The sequence below is a fragment of the Ciona intestinalis genome, unplaced genomic scaffold (genome assembly GCF_000224145.3).
Source record: "Ciona intestinalis unplaced genomic scaffold, KH HT000098.2, whole genome shotgun sequence".
NCBI classification, from domain to species: domain Eukaryota; kingdom Metazoa; phylum Chordata; class Ascidiacea; order Phlebobranchia; family Cionidae; genus Ciona; species Ciona intestinalis.
In genome coordinates, this window is record NW_004190420.2 from 84,472 (window position 1) to 102,082 (window position 17,611).

At 33.0% G+C, this 17,611-nt stretch overlaps 3 protein-coding genes across 5 annotated transcripts in view; 1 reads left to right on the forward strand and 2 right to left on the reverse strand.

The window, feature by feature from the left end:
* Positions 1-1,507, reverse strand: part of LOC100184036 (cellular nucleic acid-binding protein) — a 4,548-nt gene extending 3,041 nt beyond the window's left edge. The window contains exons 1-2 of one of the 2 annotated variants that reach the window (XM_002131185.4): positions 1,141-1,507; positions 794-844 (exon numbers count right to left, since the gene is read on the reverse strand). In XM_002131185.4, coding sequence (XP_002131221.1) covers positions 794-844; positions 1,141-1,468 — 379 coding nt within the window. In that variant the 5' untranslated portion in view covers positions 1,469-1,507. The remainder of the gene's footprint in view (positions 1-793; positions 845-1,140) is intronic. The other variant, XM_009863126.3, reaches the window with a different exon arrangement.
* Positions 1,508-3,326: 1,819 nt separating this feature from the next.
* Positions 3,327-14,417, forward strand: LOC100181660 (protein FAM135B-like). 2 transcript variants are annotated; one of them, XM_002131252.4, is made up of 26 exons: positions 3,327-3,563; positions 3,639-3,740; positions 4,120-4,234; positions 4,394-4,464; positions 4,588-4,681; positions 4,814-4,896; positions 5,211-5,298; positions 6,022-6,148; positions 6,454-6,503; positions 6,744-6,860; positions 7,375-7,481; positions 7,772-7,920; positions 7,985-8,030; positions 8,172-8,280; positions 8,512-8,669; positions 9,699-9,856; positions 10,139-10,206; positions 10,362-10,435; positions 10,734-10,903; positions 11,101-11,210; positions 11,368-11,483; positions 11,651-11,802; positions 12,066-12,176; positions 12,346-12,459; positions 13,507-13,576; positions 13,864-14,417. In XM_002131252.4, the coding sequence occupies exons 1-26, from the start codon at positions 3,484-3,486 to the stop codon at positions 14,003-14,005; spliced, it is 2,781 nt and encodes a 926-aa protein (XP_002131288.1). In that variant the 5' UTR covers positions 3,327-3,483; the 3' UTR covers positions 14,006-14,417. The 2 variants fall into 2 exon arrangements, with proteins under 2 accessions (XP_002131288.1, XP_026694372.1); XM_026838571.1 differs by having other exon boundaries at positions 12,346-12,474; positions 13,864-14,411.
* A 267-nt stretch (positions 14,418-14,684) lies between these two features.
* LOC100179341 overlaps positions 14,685-17,611 on the reverse strand; it is a 4,198-nt gene continuing 1,271 nt past the window's right edge. The window contains exons 4-11 of the mRNA XM_002131332.3: positions 17,339-17,454; positions 17,169-17,281; positions 16,931-17,044; positions 16,698-16,800; positions 16,403-16,532; positions 15,826-15,921; positions 15,469-15,639; positions 14,685-15,083 (exon numbers count right to left, since the gene is read on the reverse strand). Coding sequence (XP_002131368.1) covers positions 14,829-15,083; positions 15,469-15,639; positions 15,826-15,921; positions 16,403-16,532; positions 16,698-16,800; positions 16,931-17,044; positions 17,169-17,281; positions 17,339-17,454 — 1,098 coding nt within the window. The 3' untranslated portion in view covers positions 14,685-14,828. The remainder of the gene's footprint in view (positions 15,084-15,468; positions 15,640-15,825; positions 15,922-16,402; positions 16,533-16,697; positions 16,801-16,930; positions 17,045-17,168; positions 17,282-17,338; positions 17,455-17,611) is intronic.

Consider the following 17,611-nt stretch of genomic DNA (forward strand, 5'->3'; position numbering starts at 1 on the left):
ACAGTAGCTATGTCGCATGCGCCTTTCGTCAAGCCCGCACGAGTGTGTGGTTATCTTACAAACGAAGACCCGTCCGTCGGAAATAGTAGGTTTCCAGAACAAAATATCGCGGAAATAAACTGCCTAAAACGTTTCCAACACTGCTTTATATTTATATGCAATGTTTTCCTCAGGCAAGCAGCATATTTATTACGAAATAGTAGGGATTCACACGTGGATTCATTGCATCATAATAGCGGTTGTTTGAACCTGGCAATTGATTACGACATAATAGCGATTCACACGTTGATTACTGACGTCACAATAGCGATTCACACGTGAATTATTTAGCAAACAGGAGTTTAAATACCAGTTGAATGCGTTTGTGTCGTGAATGACGCATCGGTATTGACATATTTTAACGAACGTAAACGAAGTTTGTTCGCAGTAATAATGGCGTCTTCGTTTGGTCGAACGTAATTCCTTACGCATTATTAGTATGGAGAAAATCAAAGGGTTGCCAGGCAACCCTGCAACCCCGTAACTTTACGCCAGTGCGCGCCTGTCTGCAATAAATATTTTGTACGCACATAAAGGCAACGTAATAATCTCTTGTTTTAGTGATTAGAAAGAGACAGCTGGATGACTTAAGCATTGGAAACTGGGTATGCTGCATACTCATAAAAAATACTAGGGTATGCGCGGTAATGCGCCGCATACCCGAATACCTAAATACCCAGGATTGGCACCCATGATATATATTATACATACATCATATAATGTTTCCAACCATAACTTTGAATGTTGTACTCACTTGGGCATTCTCTTGCAAAGTGACCAGGGGTTCCACATTTGTAGCAAACATCTGGAATTATTTTTGATTACGATAAAAATTCTTTCATAGTGTTGTTAGTAGCCTATCTTACAGACATCTTACAGTCTTAAAATAAATCCTATACATTGGTGATAGTGCGATAATCAGTCTATTTCCTAACTAAAAGCTAATATTGTAACAAGAAAAAAATATTCATGCTTTTGCCAGCATGTTTATGTCGTTCAAAACTTTTAAAATAAACATTTATCATTTCAGAGTTTAACTCCTAAGTCCATTGTCTTTAATCTATATACCGTTAAAGAATTAAATTGATACATATGACATACCAGCATCACGCTGTCGTGTTCCATAACCTCCATAACCCCCGTAACCCCCATAACTTCCACGACCCCTGCCCCGTCCTCTCCCTCTTCCCCGGAATCCTCCACGGGTCCTCGGAGCATATTCTCTCTGCTGCTCATCCGATTCGGGACATTCACGAGCCCAGTGACCTGACTTGTCACAGATGAAGCAGTTGTCATTGGAAGGCTTGCGACTCTGGTAGTCATAAGTTTCTCTTGGGGTATAAGTTTCCCTTGAGCTGTAGGATTCCCTCGGGTTATATATTTCCCTTGAGCTGTAAGTTTCCCTTGAGTTATTCATACGACCAGGCATTGTTATACCTTTTTTGCAGTTTGTTTATTAGAAAATTCTGTAACCAACAAAGGGTTATATATATATTATGTATAAATAAAATGTATATTATATGTCATAGTATTTTGAAGCCTTTTAAAAGTAGAAGTTAGCTTTTTATAAAGCCCAGTATCGAGTCAGCGGAATATGACATTTTCTGATATGATGTCATGCATGTAATGGCATAGTTCTTTTGAGTGTCACAAAACAAAATACGATGTTTATCGCCTGTGTGAACAAATTTACTATAATTGCATGTGAGAAGTTACTTAACTTTGAAACGAATTTTGACCAAATTAAAATCCTTTGCGAAGCAAGCATATATATAAATGTATTACAGTAAAGTAAAAATATCATAGAATTTTGTTTCTTAGTTGTATAGGCCTATATAACTAATTTTGAGACTGTAATTTTTTTATTAAATTGAAATAAATGTGTATTCTGTGTTAAAACGATTCAAAATTGTCCTTTAAAATACACTATGTTTATGCCTGTAATGATGTATTGAATCAATCACTATTATTTTGTAACAAACAGAGTAATTTTGATTTGTGATGCATATTCATTTTTTTGTACAAGAAATAACTTTTCAGATTTTTTTTGTGGGAATTTTCGTTTAATATAACATTTTTGTGCAGTTTGGCGATGATTTATTATGGTTTAACAGGGCAGTATTAAATATTAGGACCTGAACGCGGATGAAATTTTTCAGAATCAGTGAAATTGGGAGCATTTCCATTTTACCAATTATGTTTCGAAGTAAGATTTCCTAACATGGCACGTCTTTAATTATAGTACACACATGAAAAAAAAACGCCTTGCAGGCACGAAATCTCGTCAGGAACTGCCAAACACTGCAGACTGGTATCTATCCAATCCGACTAATACTTATGGCGCAAACATCATAAACTGTATTGTACAACGTAGTAATATGTGCAGTTTCCAAGTGGCTTTACAAATCCCCCCCCCCCCAAAAATAAATAATATCAGTAAGACCCATGAAACATTTTAAGACACACACACATATTGACATATATATATATAACTATCAAAAATGTCCAGTTACTGAAATTAAGAGTAATCAATAAAATAATTTATTTTAGTTTCTCTATTTATGCACATCAACAGACTTATTGAAATGACCAACAGCATAAAATAAAGGCAAAACTACAATCTTAAATACAATTGCTGAGCTGCATAAGCATAACATTTATACTTTAACTATCTGGTAAAAATTCCCTTTACACCCTTTTAGTAAAGTTCATGTTGTAAGTGGTAACGCATTACACTTGTCTAAATCTCATGGTAACAGAAACAAACGTTCATTTTTATCTTGGAAAAATTCAAACGCTGTGTTCCTCTTGTCCCCCGTGATCCGTTTAAACCAAAGCTATTTTTAATAATAGTAAACAAAATTCTTGACCCCTCTAATCTCAAATACAAGCCAACCTGGTATCTTAAAATCTTATTACCCTAAAATGGCATTTTAAATAAATCAAATTTAAAATTTGATTCACTTTCCATATTTTGTTTGTTTTCTTTTCTACTTCTAATGCTTGAATGTTATACGAAAAATACTATCATTACCACTTTAAATGAAAAACACATTGTAATCGCTTCTGTCACTATAGATTTCTTTCGCCACCTACCGGCGTGTTGTTTTTTTAACCACTGATGGTTTGTTTTTGCTTAGTATATTTTTCCTTAGAAAAGGTATAATCACCAATTAGCAGATTTAAAATTGTGGTAAAATTTATTTAAGTAACTATTTTTTGGCATTAAAAATAGCTTCGCTTTCTGCATTAAAAATAGTCTTCCTATTTTTGTTCGCGCCTTCTTCGCTGTTATTTTTGCGCGAGAGTGGGAGAGATAAGGAGAGACGGTTATTCTCTGCAAAGTAAAGCTCGTAGTTGGTCTGTAGTGTGAACTCGAACTGTGATGGTTCTGTCTTCTGAAGAATAACTTAGATGGACGTCAGGTAATAGGAAGTCTGCATAATGGTTGAAGACCTGCAAGCCACTGTAGAGATTGCCGTAGACGTTGGCAAATTTTATAACATCGACATTTTCCAAAGAGGGTAAGTGGTTCGTAAAAGTTCAAGTGCGTAATGCTTTTTGTCGCAATAAATCATAATTTTTTGACTGTCTAATAGGTTTTACCACTTGACATTGGACCTTATTGAACCAGGATTAAACAACTCAAAATTAGAAGTCCATCTTTTAAAAAACAAGGCAAAGAGTGGAACCTCACCGAGGTATATACAATATACTTATTACTTATTATTGATGTTTCCCTATTTCCTAATGTCTAACTTAGAGTTTGTATAATAAAACCATAAGTTTAAAATTGTATAAGTTCTGTCTTCTGCAATATTGATAAAACATTGTTGATATACACCTAAGGTTTCTAGCTTTGTCTATAGTTAACAATGTAAGAAAGTTTAAGACAAAACTGCCTTTAGTGGTTTCCTGCTGTAGTTGCAGAACAGCAGGAGTATATTGCATAAATATTAGGACAATGTAGGATACCATCATGATACATTAAAGTTACATCATCTCTATGTCTATATGGAACATACATACACATTCTTGAAATTGCACCATTATGTGACTCATAACTGTGACTTATTTTAGACTCCGTTTAAATGGAGCTGTATCGAAGACAGTGCGTGTGCTCTACAAGAAAGAGGAAATAAACCTGTGTCATACCTTTCTGTTCAGACTCCATAAACTCATTGACAGCCAAAATGTAAGAAAAATCTAAATACTTCACTATATTTAAACCTTAATATTGTTTTAACATTTAAAATAATAGCATCGCACGTTAAATTTCACAACTCTATTAAAATTCTGTTGATTGCATTAATGGTGATCTTGTGGATTACCATTTAATCTTTATTAATTTTAGATTGAAGAATGTCTCAAGTCGATAAAATATCGACTGAAGCTTGGCTTGTGGTTTTGTTCATCAGATAACCTGTAAGTTTAATAGAACTATTGAAGCATGTAGCTCAGAATATTATATACAATGTAATTGCTTGCCTCTGTTGTTGATTATAAGAAAACCATTTTATATTTTCATAATTTTCTATTTTTAATTAGATGTGACAATTTTGAAGATAATTTTGAAGAAGTTAGTAAGCGTCATGTTGACCTTCACGTTGATCATGTACATGGCCTTCATGCTTATACAATGGTAATGATTTTCTCCATAACTCCTTTTCCAATACATATGTTATATAACACATGTTCTTATATACTAAGAGCAGTCGTAATGCAGTCTCGCATAACTTCACAATCAGTAATGTTATTTAAATTTTGTTCCCAGGTTATATTTGATTACTGCTTTATGGCTGGTGTTGAGTTATCTGTCCACGCATCTGTGGTTGCGTTGCACCAACCATTGACAACGTAAGTAACTTACAACTTTGAACTTGTCTATATTATATGCGCTATAGTTACTTGGAAACTGCTGCTGAGTGTAATATTTTGATGGTAATTTCCCGTAGGCCCACATCCATTTGTTTTAATGATTTTAAATGTTAAGTAATCATATCATTGATTACTGGATTAGTATATATATAACTCATTGAACCCATTTGGAGATTGCTATATATATATATAAACTGAATATTCTTGCACTGGTTTAGTTTACCCCAACAGTTTTAGGTTTTAAACCTTTGTAACAACCTTTTATAAAACAGCAGTTTTGTTTTACTCTTCAGAATGTTAAGTACGGCCACAAAACCTGGTGCTTCTCCCACTCAACCAGTAACATTGGAAACCATTCTGTTTCGACCTTCCACTTCACAGGTGGGTGAAGGCCACTTGAGCTATCAATAATATTGATTAAACTGTCCGTGATCAAATGATAAAATATCCAAGTTTTTAAAATTTTGCTATTTTTAGCCTTTGATAGTGATACCAATTTGTGGTGAAAAGGCTTTTAATTTTATGGATTGGCAATGCAGATAAGCTAATGTATCCAATTCAATGTTTGTAGCTTATTTGCGTGGAAAGTTTACAAATGTTAAGAATATTGTGTTGTTTATGTAACAGTAATATTTTACTAACCAAACATAGGATATGAATAAGTTGTTGTTTCCCTTGAGGGAGCATGTTGTCTAATTTATCTTATTAGTTATCATTGATTATCTTATTATTATAGAAACAGCTTAGCCAATTCACTCACGCTAGTAATAAAGAACAGATTTACTGTTTTACCTTCCAAAGCTGTAACCATTGCTTGTGTATGTGTTAATGTCAAAGTAACAATATGTCTACAGATAAATAATATTTTTTTGTTTTGCCCAATCTGCTTTGTATTAAAAGTGACTGTGTGTTGGTGTATTCTATAGTTGGCATCAAATATTATATACGTACTATTGTATACACTATGTAGTGTAGGCCCTACAATAACACACACAAATTTCGAGGAAATGTTAAAATTTGCTCAAGGAAATAATAAACACCAGACTAACTGCAAACACTTACCATGCAAGTATGAGTAACCGCACGGTCTTATATCGTACGCAGACGCCATCTTTAAATCACGAAGAAGTCCACCGAAATCTTATTCAAACCATCCTGTCTATCTATACTTGCCTTCAAGAATACTTCAACCATCTTCTTGAGACTGTGCCAAGAGAGGCAAAGAGCCAGAGTAAGCATGAATGTTTTGATAATAAATTCCATTGTGTGTTCAAAATTAATTGATATTTAAATCTATGAATAACAGTGAGCCTGAAATTTAATTTTTGTATATAAATGCACATTTTGTATGGTTTGTTTTTATAGTAAGCATTCTTGAATAATTATTGTGTAGTATGCATAGTATTACGTGACATTAGTCATCGAACATGAGATTGCTCATATGACAAACATTTTACGTCAAACCCTGCACAGACATATTATGATTGGCATTTTGTATGTTAGTTTAATTTTTACAATGTTATTCATTTTCATTAGATTTCAACAGCATGAAGAAAAAAATTGAAGGAACGCTCACTTCTCTCAAGGTTTGAACAACAAAAACTGCCATTGTTTTCAAAATAAATCAGAATCTCTCCCTCCCATCATTTGCAGAAATTGGGCTTTTGTTGATTGCTTATCAAAAATGAAATTTCTAGTAACCTTAATCAACGCTGCAGTGTTAAAGTTGCCATACTGCACACCTGCAGTTGCCCCACTCTACAAGTCTACAGACAATTACTCACCTCATTAATGAGTCACACCAAATCTTTCCTTTGTTTCCACAGAGCTTAACATGCGCTGATGATGTTGTAAATCAGGCTAACATGAACCTTGCTTCAGCATGTTCATCGCTGCTTGCACTTTGGTCTCACGTGTTGGATGTTGTATGTCTCAACCGCCATGTATGTTAATGCCTAATTACCTCCTTTAGCGTGAGATGCATGAATAATTCATTCGATTTGGGCATTAGGGTTTGCTGAGTTTTCTGACTATTTCTAGCTGTGGTTAGCTATTGTTGTGAGGCACTGTAGAATATTTTAAAATGCCACAAAGGCTTTTTAATGATAATGTCAAAGAACGCGGTAATCATTCATCTTATCATTGTTTTCATCAATCAGTCAATTCAGTATTGTATCATAATTCATTATTGTGCTTGCAACTGGTATTCAATGCATTATTTGTGTAATATTTTTTTTTAATTCTGTAAATTTTTTACAAACAGCAATTTACTTTAATTAACAATAGCAAATACAGTAAGTTTTAATTCATACACTGCTTTAATTGTTACAAAACTTTGCCCACAATTGATGTCATTTTAAATTGTCTACTTACACCTGGTAAAGTATATGTTGAAAACACGTAGGCTTAAACAAACAAGACTGATCCAAAAATAACACTGTATTTAATTACACAAAGGTCTTGAAGCACTTGTCCATCACCCACCACGAAAACAGACTGGAGAGATTCAAGTCTCTGTTTTTCTTGCTTAAAAACCCCAAACTGTCCAACTGCAATGAAGAAAGGTTAGCTCAACATGCAAATATATGATTATTTTTATCCATAAATTCTTTTGGGGTCTATCATTTTCTGTAAAATCAAAAGGAAATTTCATAGAACAGCCCATTGTTTGTATATTGTATATGATACAAGTCCCATTCTATGTTTAATTCTGTTTCTATACTCTCCATGGCCGTTAATGGTAAATTTAATATACCATTTGATTTTTCATGATTCTATCAATTAAGTCATAAATTGCATGCAATAAATTCCACTTTTTCTATAAGCCCCTAATCTTAATTTTCCGCCCCCACAGAACATCCATGTACACCAGGATAGCTGGTAATATCCGTGCTTCCCCCTACTACAACAACATACCCCCACTATCAGTTGAAAGTCCTGATAATGACGGTTCAGTTGAAACTTTCCCAATCATCTTTGAAGAAACTTTTTACGGCGAAATTGGTAATTTTAAATTCAATAATTTAAACCCCATAACATTACAATTTGATTAAGATTTTGTTTGCAGAACCAGCTGTTGAAGCATCAGTACCACTACCTCAAAAACCCAACTTGTAAGTGCTAACAACTTTAACAGTTTTGTTTTGCTTGTAAAACAAACTCTTTATTTTTCAATAATTTTCTTTTTTTTTGTAATTTATTGTTTCAGTTTTTGTATTCCATGTACTGCATTTTATAGTTTTGTATTCTTACAGGGTAAATGGGAAAGAAGCCGCTCTTACTACACTTGACTATGAGCAGATGTTTTCTAAATCCGGCTTTACGGATTTGCAGGAAGAACCTAGTGAGCTACCAAGTTTTAAGGTGGGATTTTCCACATTATCAAAAATAAAATATGTTCAAATTGTATTTTAAAATTGTATTTCGAAAGCATTATTATTAAAGCATTTTTACAGCCTGAAAATAAATATTTAATGTCAAATAAGCCTGGCTTTTAACCTTTATAGCCAATAAAATACAATTTAACATCTGGATAGCATATTTCAGTTTATATAACCTAAAATCTACCATCATATTCATTATCCAATTATACAGAGCAACGGAGCATTGGAAGGGAATAAAATCTCCCTCGTCAAATCAAACTCCTGTTCATCAGGTCTCACGAAATTTCTCGGACCTGGTTACGTGGATGCAGCCGATACATTGAGACGTACTGCCACCCATGGAGATGTTGTCAATGCATTTGGTGTCAGGTGCGTTTCCGTCCATTCAATAAAGTGTGAAATAATTCAAGATATGAATACACATATACACCAAATGAAACTAAAAACTGCTAATAATTAACAAAACTTTAAGAATTAAAATTATATTGTAAAAGAAACTAAAAAATGGTAAAAAGGTTACATGATTTATTAAAAATGTCTTTTAAAAAAACATTGTAAAAATTTAAATCAGTTTTTTTAAAGAACCTTTTTAATACAGGCATTAAGGTCTTAAGGTTGAATGAGGCCTAGGTATAATACCTCGTGAACAACTAAGCTCTTTTATTTACAAGGTTCACTGCTTTCGCTCTTATTCTGGATTTAAACCTTTGGGATTATTATATTGATTATATATTAATGTTCCTTGTTTTACAATGACACAGTATGTTTCTCTGTAAGCTTGGTGTAATAACATTACTTCATGTGTAAGATCCACCAAGCTATTGTATTTCTTTCTGAATGTCAACACTATTATGTTACATCACTGTGGTATGCTACATTCAAGACTACCCTTGTAAATCAATAGTGGAGGTGGCAGTTGTCACTTATTTACTACCCCTCCTGCAGAACTTCACTGTCAAAGACTTATTGCATTATCAATTTATTGCCACAATTATGTTGCTCTAATACTACCTGCAAAGTTGTCTATAGTATCCTCTAAATACAAGAAAATATAAATTATTAACAGTCAGGGTTGACAACTTCAGTGCTCAAACACAAATGCACCTCAAACTTTAATAATTTATTTTTTAATTTCAAAGCCAATTTTTACACATGATTTGAAGATTAAACTTTAATAATCCTAATGTTAGGCTTGTACTTGCACTGTAGTAACAGTTTAACCTGTGGTAAACAGTAATGGTAAGTATCTTAGAACAAATGGTTACTTTTTAAACTGCAATCAAAATATGTTTAGCATTCCAGTGACTGCAGTAACATGTTTAAGCTAGTGATAAAAGTATCTTGAAAAAACTGTTTCAACTTTTTATAATTGCAATTAAAATGCATTTACCATTCCAGTGACCTCACCCATCTGAATTCCACCACTGCCACTTCAACTTTGTTAAGTCCTGTAGATGAACCAGAGGATATACAAGTAGGTCATGCTGCCCAACCCAGAACCTTTCATCCAAGTGACCATACAATGGTCATAACAAACTCTACGCTCGAAATCACAGGTTTGTTTTTAATACCAGGTGCCTAATGTTATATAAATGGGCATTTTTTCTGGCTGGGTATATATATACTGCAACTTTAGATTATTTTGCTAGTTTAGACACGTTTAAATCAGGCGGATAAAAAGGACGAAAAGGTTAAAACACCAAACTCAAAACAAAGAACTAGATATCGCAACTGCATTTTAATTTGATAAACTTGAAATTTAAATCATTTTTTGGAGGATTTTATTATGTGGTATTTGTGTTTTAACATTCCCAGTTAAAATGTTATTTTTTTAACAGAAACCGAATCTTTAGAAGAGTTTTTACAGGCAGTTAATGGAAATGAAGTTATTGAAAAGAATCCAAAGGTTAGTCTTAAGAGCATTGTATCAATGTGACAATGTTTCTTCGCATTTTGCTTTAATTTTATTGCTTTAGTAACATATAGTAACAATATGTGGTATTTTCAAGCAATTACCCCGAGTTTCAAATCACCGGTAAAGGATTGATTAATGATTTTTAGAAATTGCCAACTCCTGATTTATGGAAGAAAGAAACCAAATACATGACACCACTGGAACAAAATTGTAGAGAAAAGTTAGTAAGAACTTGTAAAAATATTTGCATTTTTAAGTAAAACCACATAAAAATATTTTATCAATTTTTTTGTTTCATCATCAAACCCATATTTTCAAATTTGTTTTTTGAACATTTGTACTAAAAAATTCTATTAAAAACAACTTAAAAGTAATGGGAAAACTCTGCCATAAATCGCAGGTCCCATGACATGACTCGCCCAAGGACTTAACGCAAATAAAAAAAACTTTATAACACAACCTATAAAGTATTAGACGAACATACCCTAATAAAATATCATTTTACTTCCCAACAATAGGTATCTCTTAGAGAGAAGCAAGCTCCTAAAACTTTTAAGTTTTGATGGTGAACTTTATTGTACTCTCCCATCCCCACTTACTTTATCCCCATATCTTGTCCTGAATAATCGATATACACCGTACAGGAAGGAAAGAACTCACTTGATTGTTATGGTTCATGGACTTGATGGTAAAGCTGTTTTTCTTTACTAATGTAATTCACAGTGTTTTTCATGCTAATTTTTTTTTTTATTTTATGAACTAATATTTAAAAAAATGCAGAACTTTATGTAACTAAAGTTTAATTCATACTTTCACTACTAATCTGTGTTTGTATATAGTAAAACTTGCAGTAAATGTATGTTTATTTAAGTTGTGGTTACACAGGCACCAGCAATGACTTGCGTCTTGTAAGAACTTACCTTCAACTTGGATTCAGTTCAACTTGTAAGGAAAATGGACAAAGTGAAGGCACTTGCGACTTTTTAATGTCAGAGGTGAGAAACCTATTCGCCTTTTTGATTAAAAGTATAAAGTTTTAACAGTAATAATAATAAAGTCATTTACACAACATAATTTTTTCAATTTTTGTGAATGCAGAAGTATGTGCATGTGATAAATGTACAAAAGTAAATCTGGATATTTTTGTTGCAGGCAAACGAAGATGACACGTACGCCGACATCAACTTAATGACTGAGAAGCTTGTGGATGAAATACTTCAACATATTCGCTCTCATTATTATACCAAGGCCGACCCCAAGCTTATCAGGTTGGTATTGAAAGCTTATGTTAAACTTAGTTAAATGGTCAAGAAAAAAAAGACGAAATGACAAAAAACAAGTGAAGCCTGCTGTATCCCCACTATCAGTCAACCCCAATTGACATATTGTTTGCAATGCACCTGAGTATTCAAAATACATGCTTGTGTTATTTTAGTTTTGTTGGTCACTCTCTCGGTGGAGTCCTCATCAGGTCAGCAATCTCCCACAAACGATTACATCATCTTCGTGATCGATTCCAAACTTTCCTCACTTTCTCCACACCTCATTGTGGGACTGTGTTTAACAACAGCACATTAGTTAATACAGGTAAGTGTTAAAGACCCCGTCCTCACTGTAATGCTGCATGCAGGCATAGCTGGTTAATTTATGGGTTTAACCACAGTTATGAACTTTGTGCACACTGTCAAGCTATCTTTTTATGGCTGGTCTATATTCGCTAGCAACCTTGTATTTTCTGTCAAGCTGCACTTTTTAAGTTTAAACCTAAACATAAACCAGTATCGTGAGATACCCCATGCATTTTTTCAAACTTACATTGTAAATCAACTAATGTTTGAAGTTTGTTTCAGGTTTATGGCTTATTCAAAAATGGAAAAAATCTGAATGTCTTTTGCAACTTGGTATCAAGGATAAACTTAACCTCAAAGATTCTTTCATGTACCAACTAAGTAAAAAGCCAGGTATGTCATCAATATTACGAATATTTAAGGTAAAACAGCTTTTCCCAACCATTGGCTGTTAAGCATGTAATTTGAATTATTTTTGAGAGGTCATGAAGCAGTTCTGTTTAAATTAGAATATATTTTTACTTTACTATTCAGCTCATGTGTCATTATTTCTCCCACCCAGGGTTGGAGTATTTCAAGAATGTGTTGTTAGTTGCTTCTGCCAATGATCGATATGTGCCAAGTCATTCAGCGAGGATTGAGCATTGTACATCAGCATTTAAAGACAAGAATCAAGGTTATTGTTATAAAGTTTAATTAAAGTAGTGTTATATTGACATATTTTTCAACTTATGGGGTTTTAGATCGAAATGCAAAGCTTTTAGATGTAATATAGCTTAGTGCTTCTAAACCCCTGAGGTCGTGACTTCTGGGTTCATTATTTTACGAAGTGGGTATTTAGTTGACTGACATTCAGTTTTGTCTTCAAGGTAGTAATAACTTCACATTAGGAATATTCTGTGCATATGGGGAACTATATAGCTAGAAATTGTAGGCAGTTTACTCATCAATTAACACTTTCGGCGCCGCACTAATTTGAACAATCGGACACTGGGTGCCGCACGAATTTTGGATTTTATTAAATTTTAAATAAGCCGTGAATTGCAATTGAAAGTTGCAAATTATACAACAGTAAGCAACAGGAATCCAAGAAACAGTGACATATCCATGTTATCCCGTTTGTGTGGACGTATAACATCACTACCAATGTATCCATAACTTCACTTTTCTTCAGAGCCGTAAGAATAAGAATTGGATAAAACAAAACTTCACAACATCATAATTGTAATGATCAGACACTAAATCATTGAAGTTTGAACCATTATCCGTAATTATTCCAGTAGTGGCAGCAGTGAAACATTGTAAACTAGTAATATTGTGTAAATATACTTGAAATCGTCAGAAACAGCTGATCGCAGAGTCACAAGCTAATTGGTCAAAAATAACGTAATCTCAAAGCAGACGTTCGCATTTAGTCTCAATGCAGACTAGATCGAGCATACGTATATATACGTGGTTTACTATTAGTTTAAATGCAACGCGGCACTCGTAACAATGAAAAAATGGTAAAACGTATATATACGTGTGATGGCACCGCGAACCATTGTTACTTAAACGTATATATACGTAGATTGGCGCCGAAAGTGTTAATAAACCTTTAGTTTTAACTCTCCCAAGTAAGCATCTTAACCCCTATTTTTAAAATCTAATAATTTAGGATTTGCTGTAGTAATTATATTTTACTTTGGTATAATTTAGAATAATATGTAGAGTTTGTTTTCAGGTGCCATTTACCAGGAAATGGTGGAAAATTTGTTAAAGCCTTTATGTGAGGCTAAAGTTTCTTTAAGAAGGTGAGTGTAGAGTTAGTAATGTTTTGGTATAAGAGATAAAATAAATTATGAAAATGCATATTGTTCATATATATATATACTTTTTTTATTACTTATATGCATGAAAAAGGCTGCAATAAATATCAATCTGTGTCTTTAAAGCTTTAATCTAAGTTCAATACCTGAGAATATGTTTGTTCATTAAATTAATCAGTCTAAATGTCTATTCCAATCTCAGTGGAAACTATGGGGTGACATTGCCCCTTCCTCTAAAAAATTGACACCAAATAAACTCCCTTGTCATCCAGGTACCATGTTGTCCACCATTTGGCTCGGGCAACAGCTAACACCGTCATTGGTAGAGCGGCACATATTGCAGTTCTTGATTCTGACGTCTTTCTTCAACAATTCATCCTTGTGTCAGCGCTAAAGTACTTTTTATTACCATGATCCAACTGCGGAATTGGTTTATTTAATTTTAAGTCTTCCAAAAGTCAATTTTTGCTTTCAGAACTCCGCTTTTATATTCAATAGTATTTGAGTTCACTGCTCTGGTTTTATTTGTTTTAAGATTTTAAAAGCACATTTTAACGTTTTTTAGGTGTTGCGTATTTTTTTATGGTAGGTGTGAACAGTCGTAGATGCAACGTTTTAACTAATTACGAGTGCAATTTTAATATGCAAACTACATTTTGATAAAAAATATAGTTTTGTATCATGTTTTTACAACCTTCTCGTGTTTAAAACCTTGTATAGTAATTCATTAAAGCTTCAAATTACTAGCTTATCCCACTGCTATAGTGCTGTTTTATATAAGAAACCAAATAGTGAGGATTAGTTTGAATAAAAGCGCCAATAATAATTTCATCTTTCATAAAATTGTATTTTTGTTGGCAGTTTTACAGGTTTTCATTCAGTCATATTTGAAAGGTCGTGTTGATAGTTGAAGCTTATTCAATTATATATTTTTGGTTACCTAACTTAAAACACCCTATGCTTAAACTGAACAGTTATATCAACTACTGGATGATAGTGCATAGAATCTTTTGTCTGTCACAATTATGTTTACTTTTTCCGATGATTTTATTTAGTTTATAGCCCCAAATAACATTAATCGATTGTCATATTAAAAAAAAACCAAGTTGTTTCTTTTTTTTTACTTTGCAACAGAACAGGACAAACTGTCTAGAACATGGCAGACCACCAAGCCCTTACAATACTTTTCTCAAAATAAAAACAACATCTCAGCAAAATTGGGTAGCACCAACACATCTTAAAGCTCATCAACAATTCTTTCATCTTCGTCAAACTGTGAAGGTTCAGTTGTTTCATCATCTTCATGGACTTCGTGTTCATCAAACTCCTGCTTCATCACATCCACGTTTGTTCCAGGACGAATGGTCGTGTCTGCATACTGAGGCTGCCAGTAGTACAACCAATTTTTAAGCGCTCTATCAATGACTTCTTTGGTAATAGAATTGCTATATACAATGTTGATGTCTTCAGAGTTTACCAGACCAGTAAAAACCTAAAGATAGAGAAAATTTTGTAGATCCATGCATAAATGTTATAATTATTTCAGATTATGGATTTTTATATATAAACATACACCATGTAATTAGCAGAACGGATAAACCTAGATCCTGAACATTTAAAGCAACCTATTAGGTTTAATAAATGTACTCAAAAATCGTAATGTTAAATTCAACTTTGCTATAAACCAAAGGACAGTATTGGGTTGTCCAAGTTATCAGCCATATACATAAAAAAATGAAAAAATCCCCAAAAAACAATCACACACAAAGTAACATACTTGGTAATTAGTAAGCTGGCACGATGTGTATGAAACAGATAACTCGTGTATAACGACCGTCGTTTTTCAGACATGCGAGGATAAAGTTACATTCATTCACCTCATTTCCATATTTATGTGTTCCTTGACAATATTTCATATACACTTTTATCCAAAATGATCGTGAAAATGCTTGTCTTTTCATTGCCAATTCCAGCACACCAAGCACCTTTTCATATGATATGTAGGAATACTCGAAATCATAAGAGTTTGATGGTTCATATGGATAGACCTGCAAAAACATTTGTGAATAACTGCTTCTACACATTTGCTTCATAACTAGAACATGTAACCACTACAGTTCGCTGTTGGTTGCATTTATATAGGATGCCATAATAACTCTGCGTGCAGTAGTTTTATACTTCCTATATCAATTATTATAATTTCCTATGTAATCTTAAACTTAATTTTGACTTACTTCCTTGATGTAAGTACGGATCTGTTCCCAAGTTGCTGATTTAATTTCCTCCAAGCTTACTTCTTTGTCACCATTGGTATCCAGATAACTAAGAGCCTGAATACAAATAAAGTTTACTTAATAGGGGTGAACATACTAAATAGATGCTATAGAACATTTTAATCATATGTTATATAATTTTGTCATCTGCTGTTTTTTATGTATATAAAATCTGTATTATTCAATGTACTATGTAATTGTTTGATGCATATGTTGAGACACATATTTTTATTATTTGCTTTCATATACAAACTGATCATTCGTAAATGGTTGAATCTATTCCCAGGTTTTAAATATGATGAATTGGCAACATTAAATATATCACATTCACTAGCTGAAGAACATTTTTTCTTGTATTTGCTTGAGAGTACATTATCAGAAGTTGTAGTATTGGCATACAAATAGGTTCAAAACATGCCGAACGAATTATAATACACTTTAATCAGTAGGCCTACATTGACAAACACACACTTTCAACAACTTTTTCAACAACAATGCGTGTCTACTTAACAATACCAATTATATATTCCAGCAATACCTTTACATAATCTCCCCTTCTTAACTTGCCATCATCCTCATCAACTAACCCCCACATTTCTTCAAGTTCAACCACCGTAATGTTTTGATTAACTGCTTCAAGTTTTTTGGACAACTCAATTAAAGGCCGTCTGCAGTTAAAAACTTTTTAATTGAAATCTTTGATGTAAGATTAGTCGCATTTTATTGATATTTTAATTATGTTGATTAATTAGGTATCTTTATTTAATAACTTCACTTGTAATTGGTTCAATCTAATTTGTGAAGTTACTTGAAACCAATTTAGCTGATTTTACCTGCTATGTTCTTCAAGGTCTGGCCACCCCATTGACATAACACCAGTACCTGCCCAAGGCCACATAACTTCAAATTCGCTTAAATGCTTCAGAGTTTTGTAATCTAAATGTCATATGTTGTAAGTAATTAGGAGTTAAATTTATTAAAGCCTAATTTTGCAGTTTCGATTAAAATTATATACCAGGCATTTTCTACCTTTAATGTGGCTCATAAACATTAGTCAATTTTTCACCTGTGTCTTTCGTGCAGTCGGATACATCAATACTCTCTCTTCCATCAAATCTTCCGAAGAGTATGGAAACAGCCAAGTTGTTTGGGCCATCAGAGTTTACTTGATGATAGTAACCTAAAAGGAAAAACCTGATACTGCTACTTTTGTTTTTAAGTTGCCACTGTTTAAATTAAAAAAAATATGACATATATGTAATGTTTTATTTTTTCAATACAATAATAAAAACAATTCAACTTACTTTTTGGAAGAAACAAGCAATCCCCTTCATTAATTGTGAAGTTGGACCATGGAATTTTGGCAATATTTGGATGTTCAATTAGATTAACTTGCTCAACATTTACATCTGAAAACCTGCAAGGATTAAATATGAATAAAATATTTTGAAGAACATACATAAAGGTTTTTTACCCTCCAACTTCATTTTCTGGTTCCCAATGCTTATGGATCCACTTTTCATACTTATACTCATACATTTTCCAAAACTTTGTTCCTCGGTACAGGCAGTTGATTTGATTAAAGGCATCCTGTTACAAATTACTATTTTATGCCATTAAGATTTAATATAATTAACCTATATTATTTATTTCGGATTTTAACATGACATGAAAATAGTCAAAGTTACACATAATCAAATTACATTTCTTATTCGACGCTATTTAAGCATAAAAATTAGGATCAGAG

What these genes read in the sequence shown, in the direction of transcription:
- LOC100181660 (XM_026838571.1), top strand. Translation starts at nt 3,484, where the DNA reads ATGGTTGAAGACCTGCAAGCCACTGTAGAGATTGCCGTAGACGTTGGC. An exon ending in TTGTATGTCTCAACCGCCAT is followed by an intron (nt 6,861 to 7,374) that starts GTATGTTAATGC and finishes AATTACACAAAG; the next exon opens with GTCTTGAAGCACTTGTCCAT. An exon ending in GCGACTTTTTAATGTCAGAG is followed by an intron (nt 11,211 to 11,367) that starts GTGAGAAACCTA and finishes TTTTTGTTGCAG; the next exon opens with GCAAACGAAGATGACACGTA.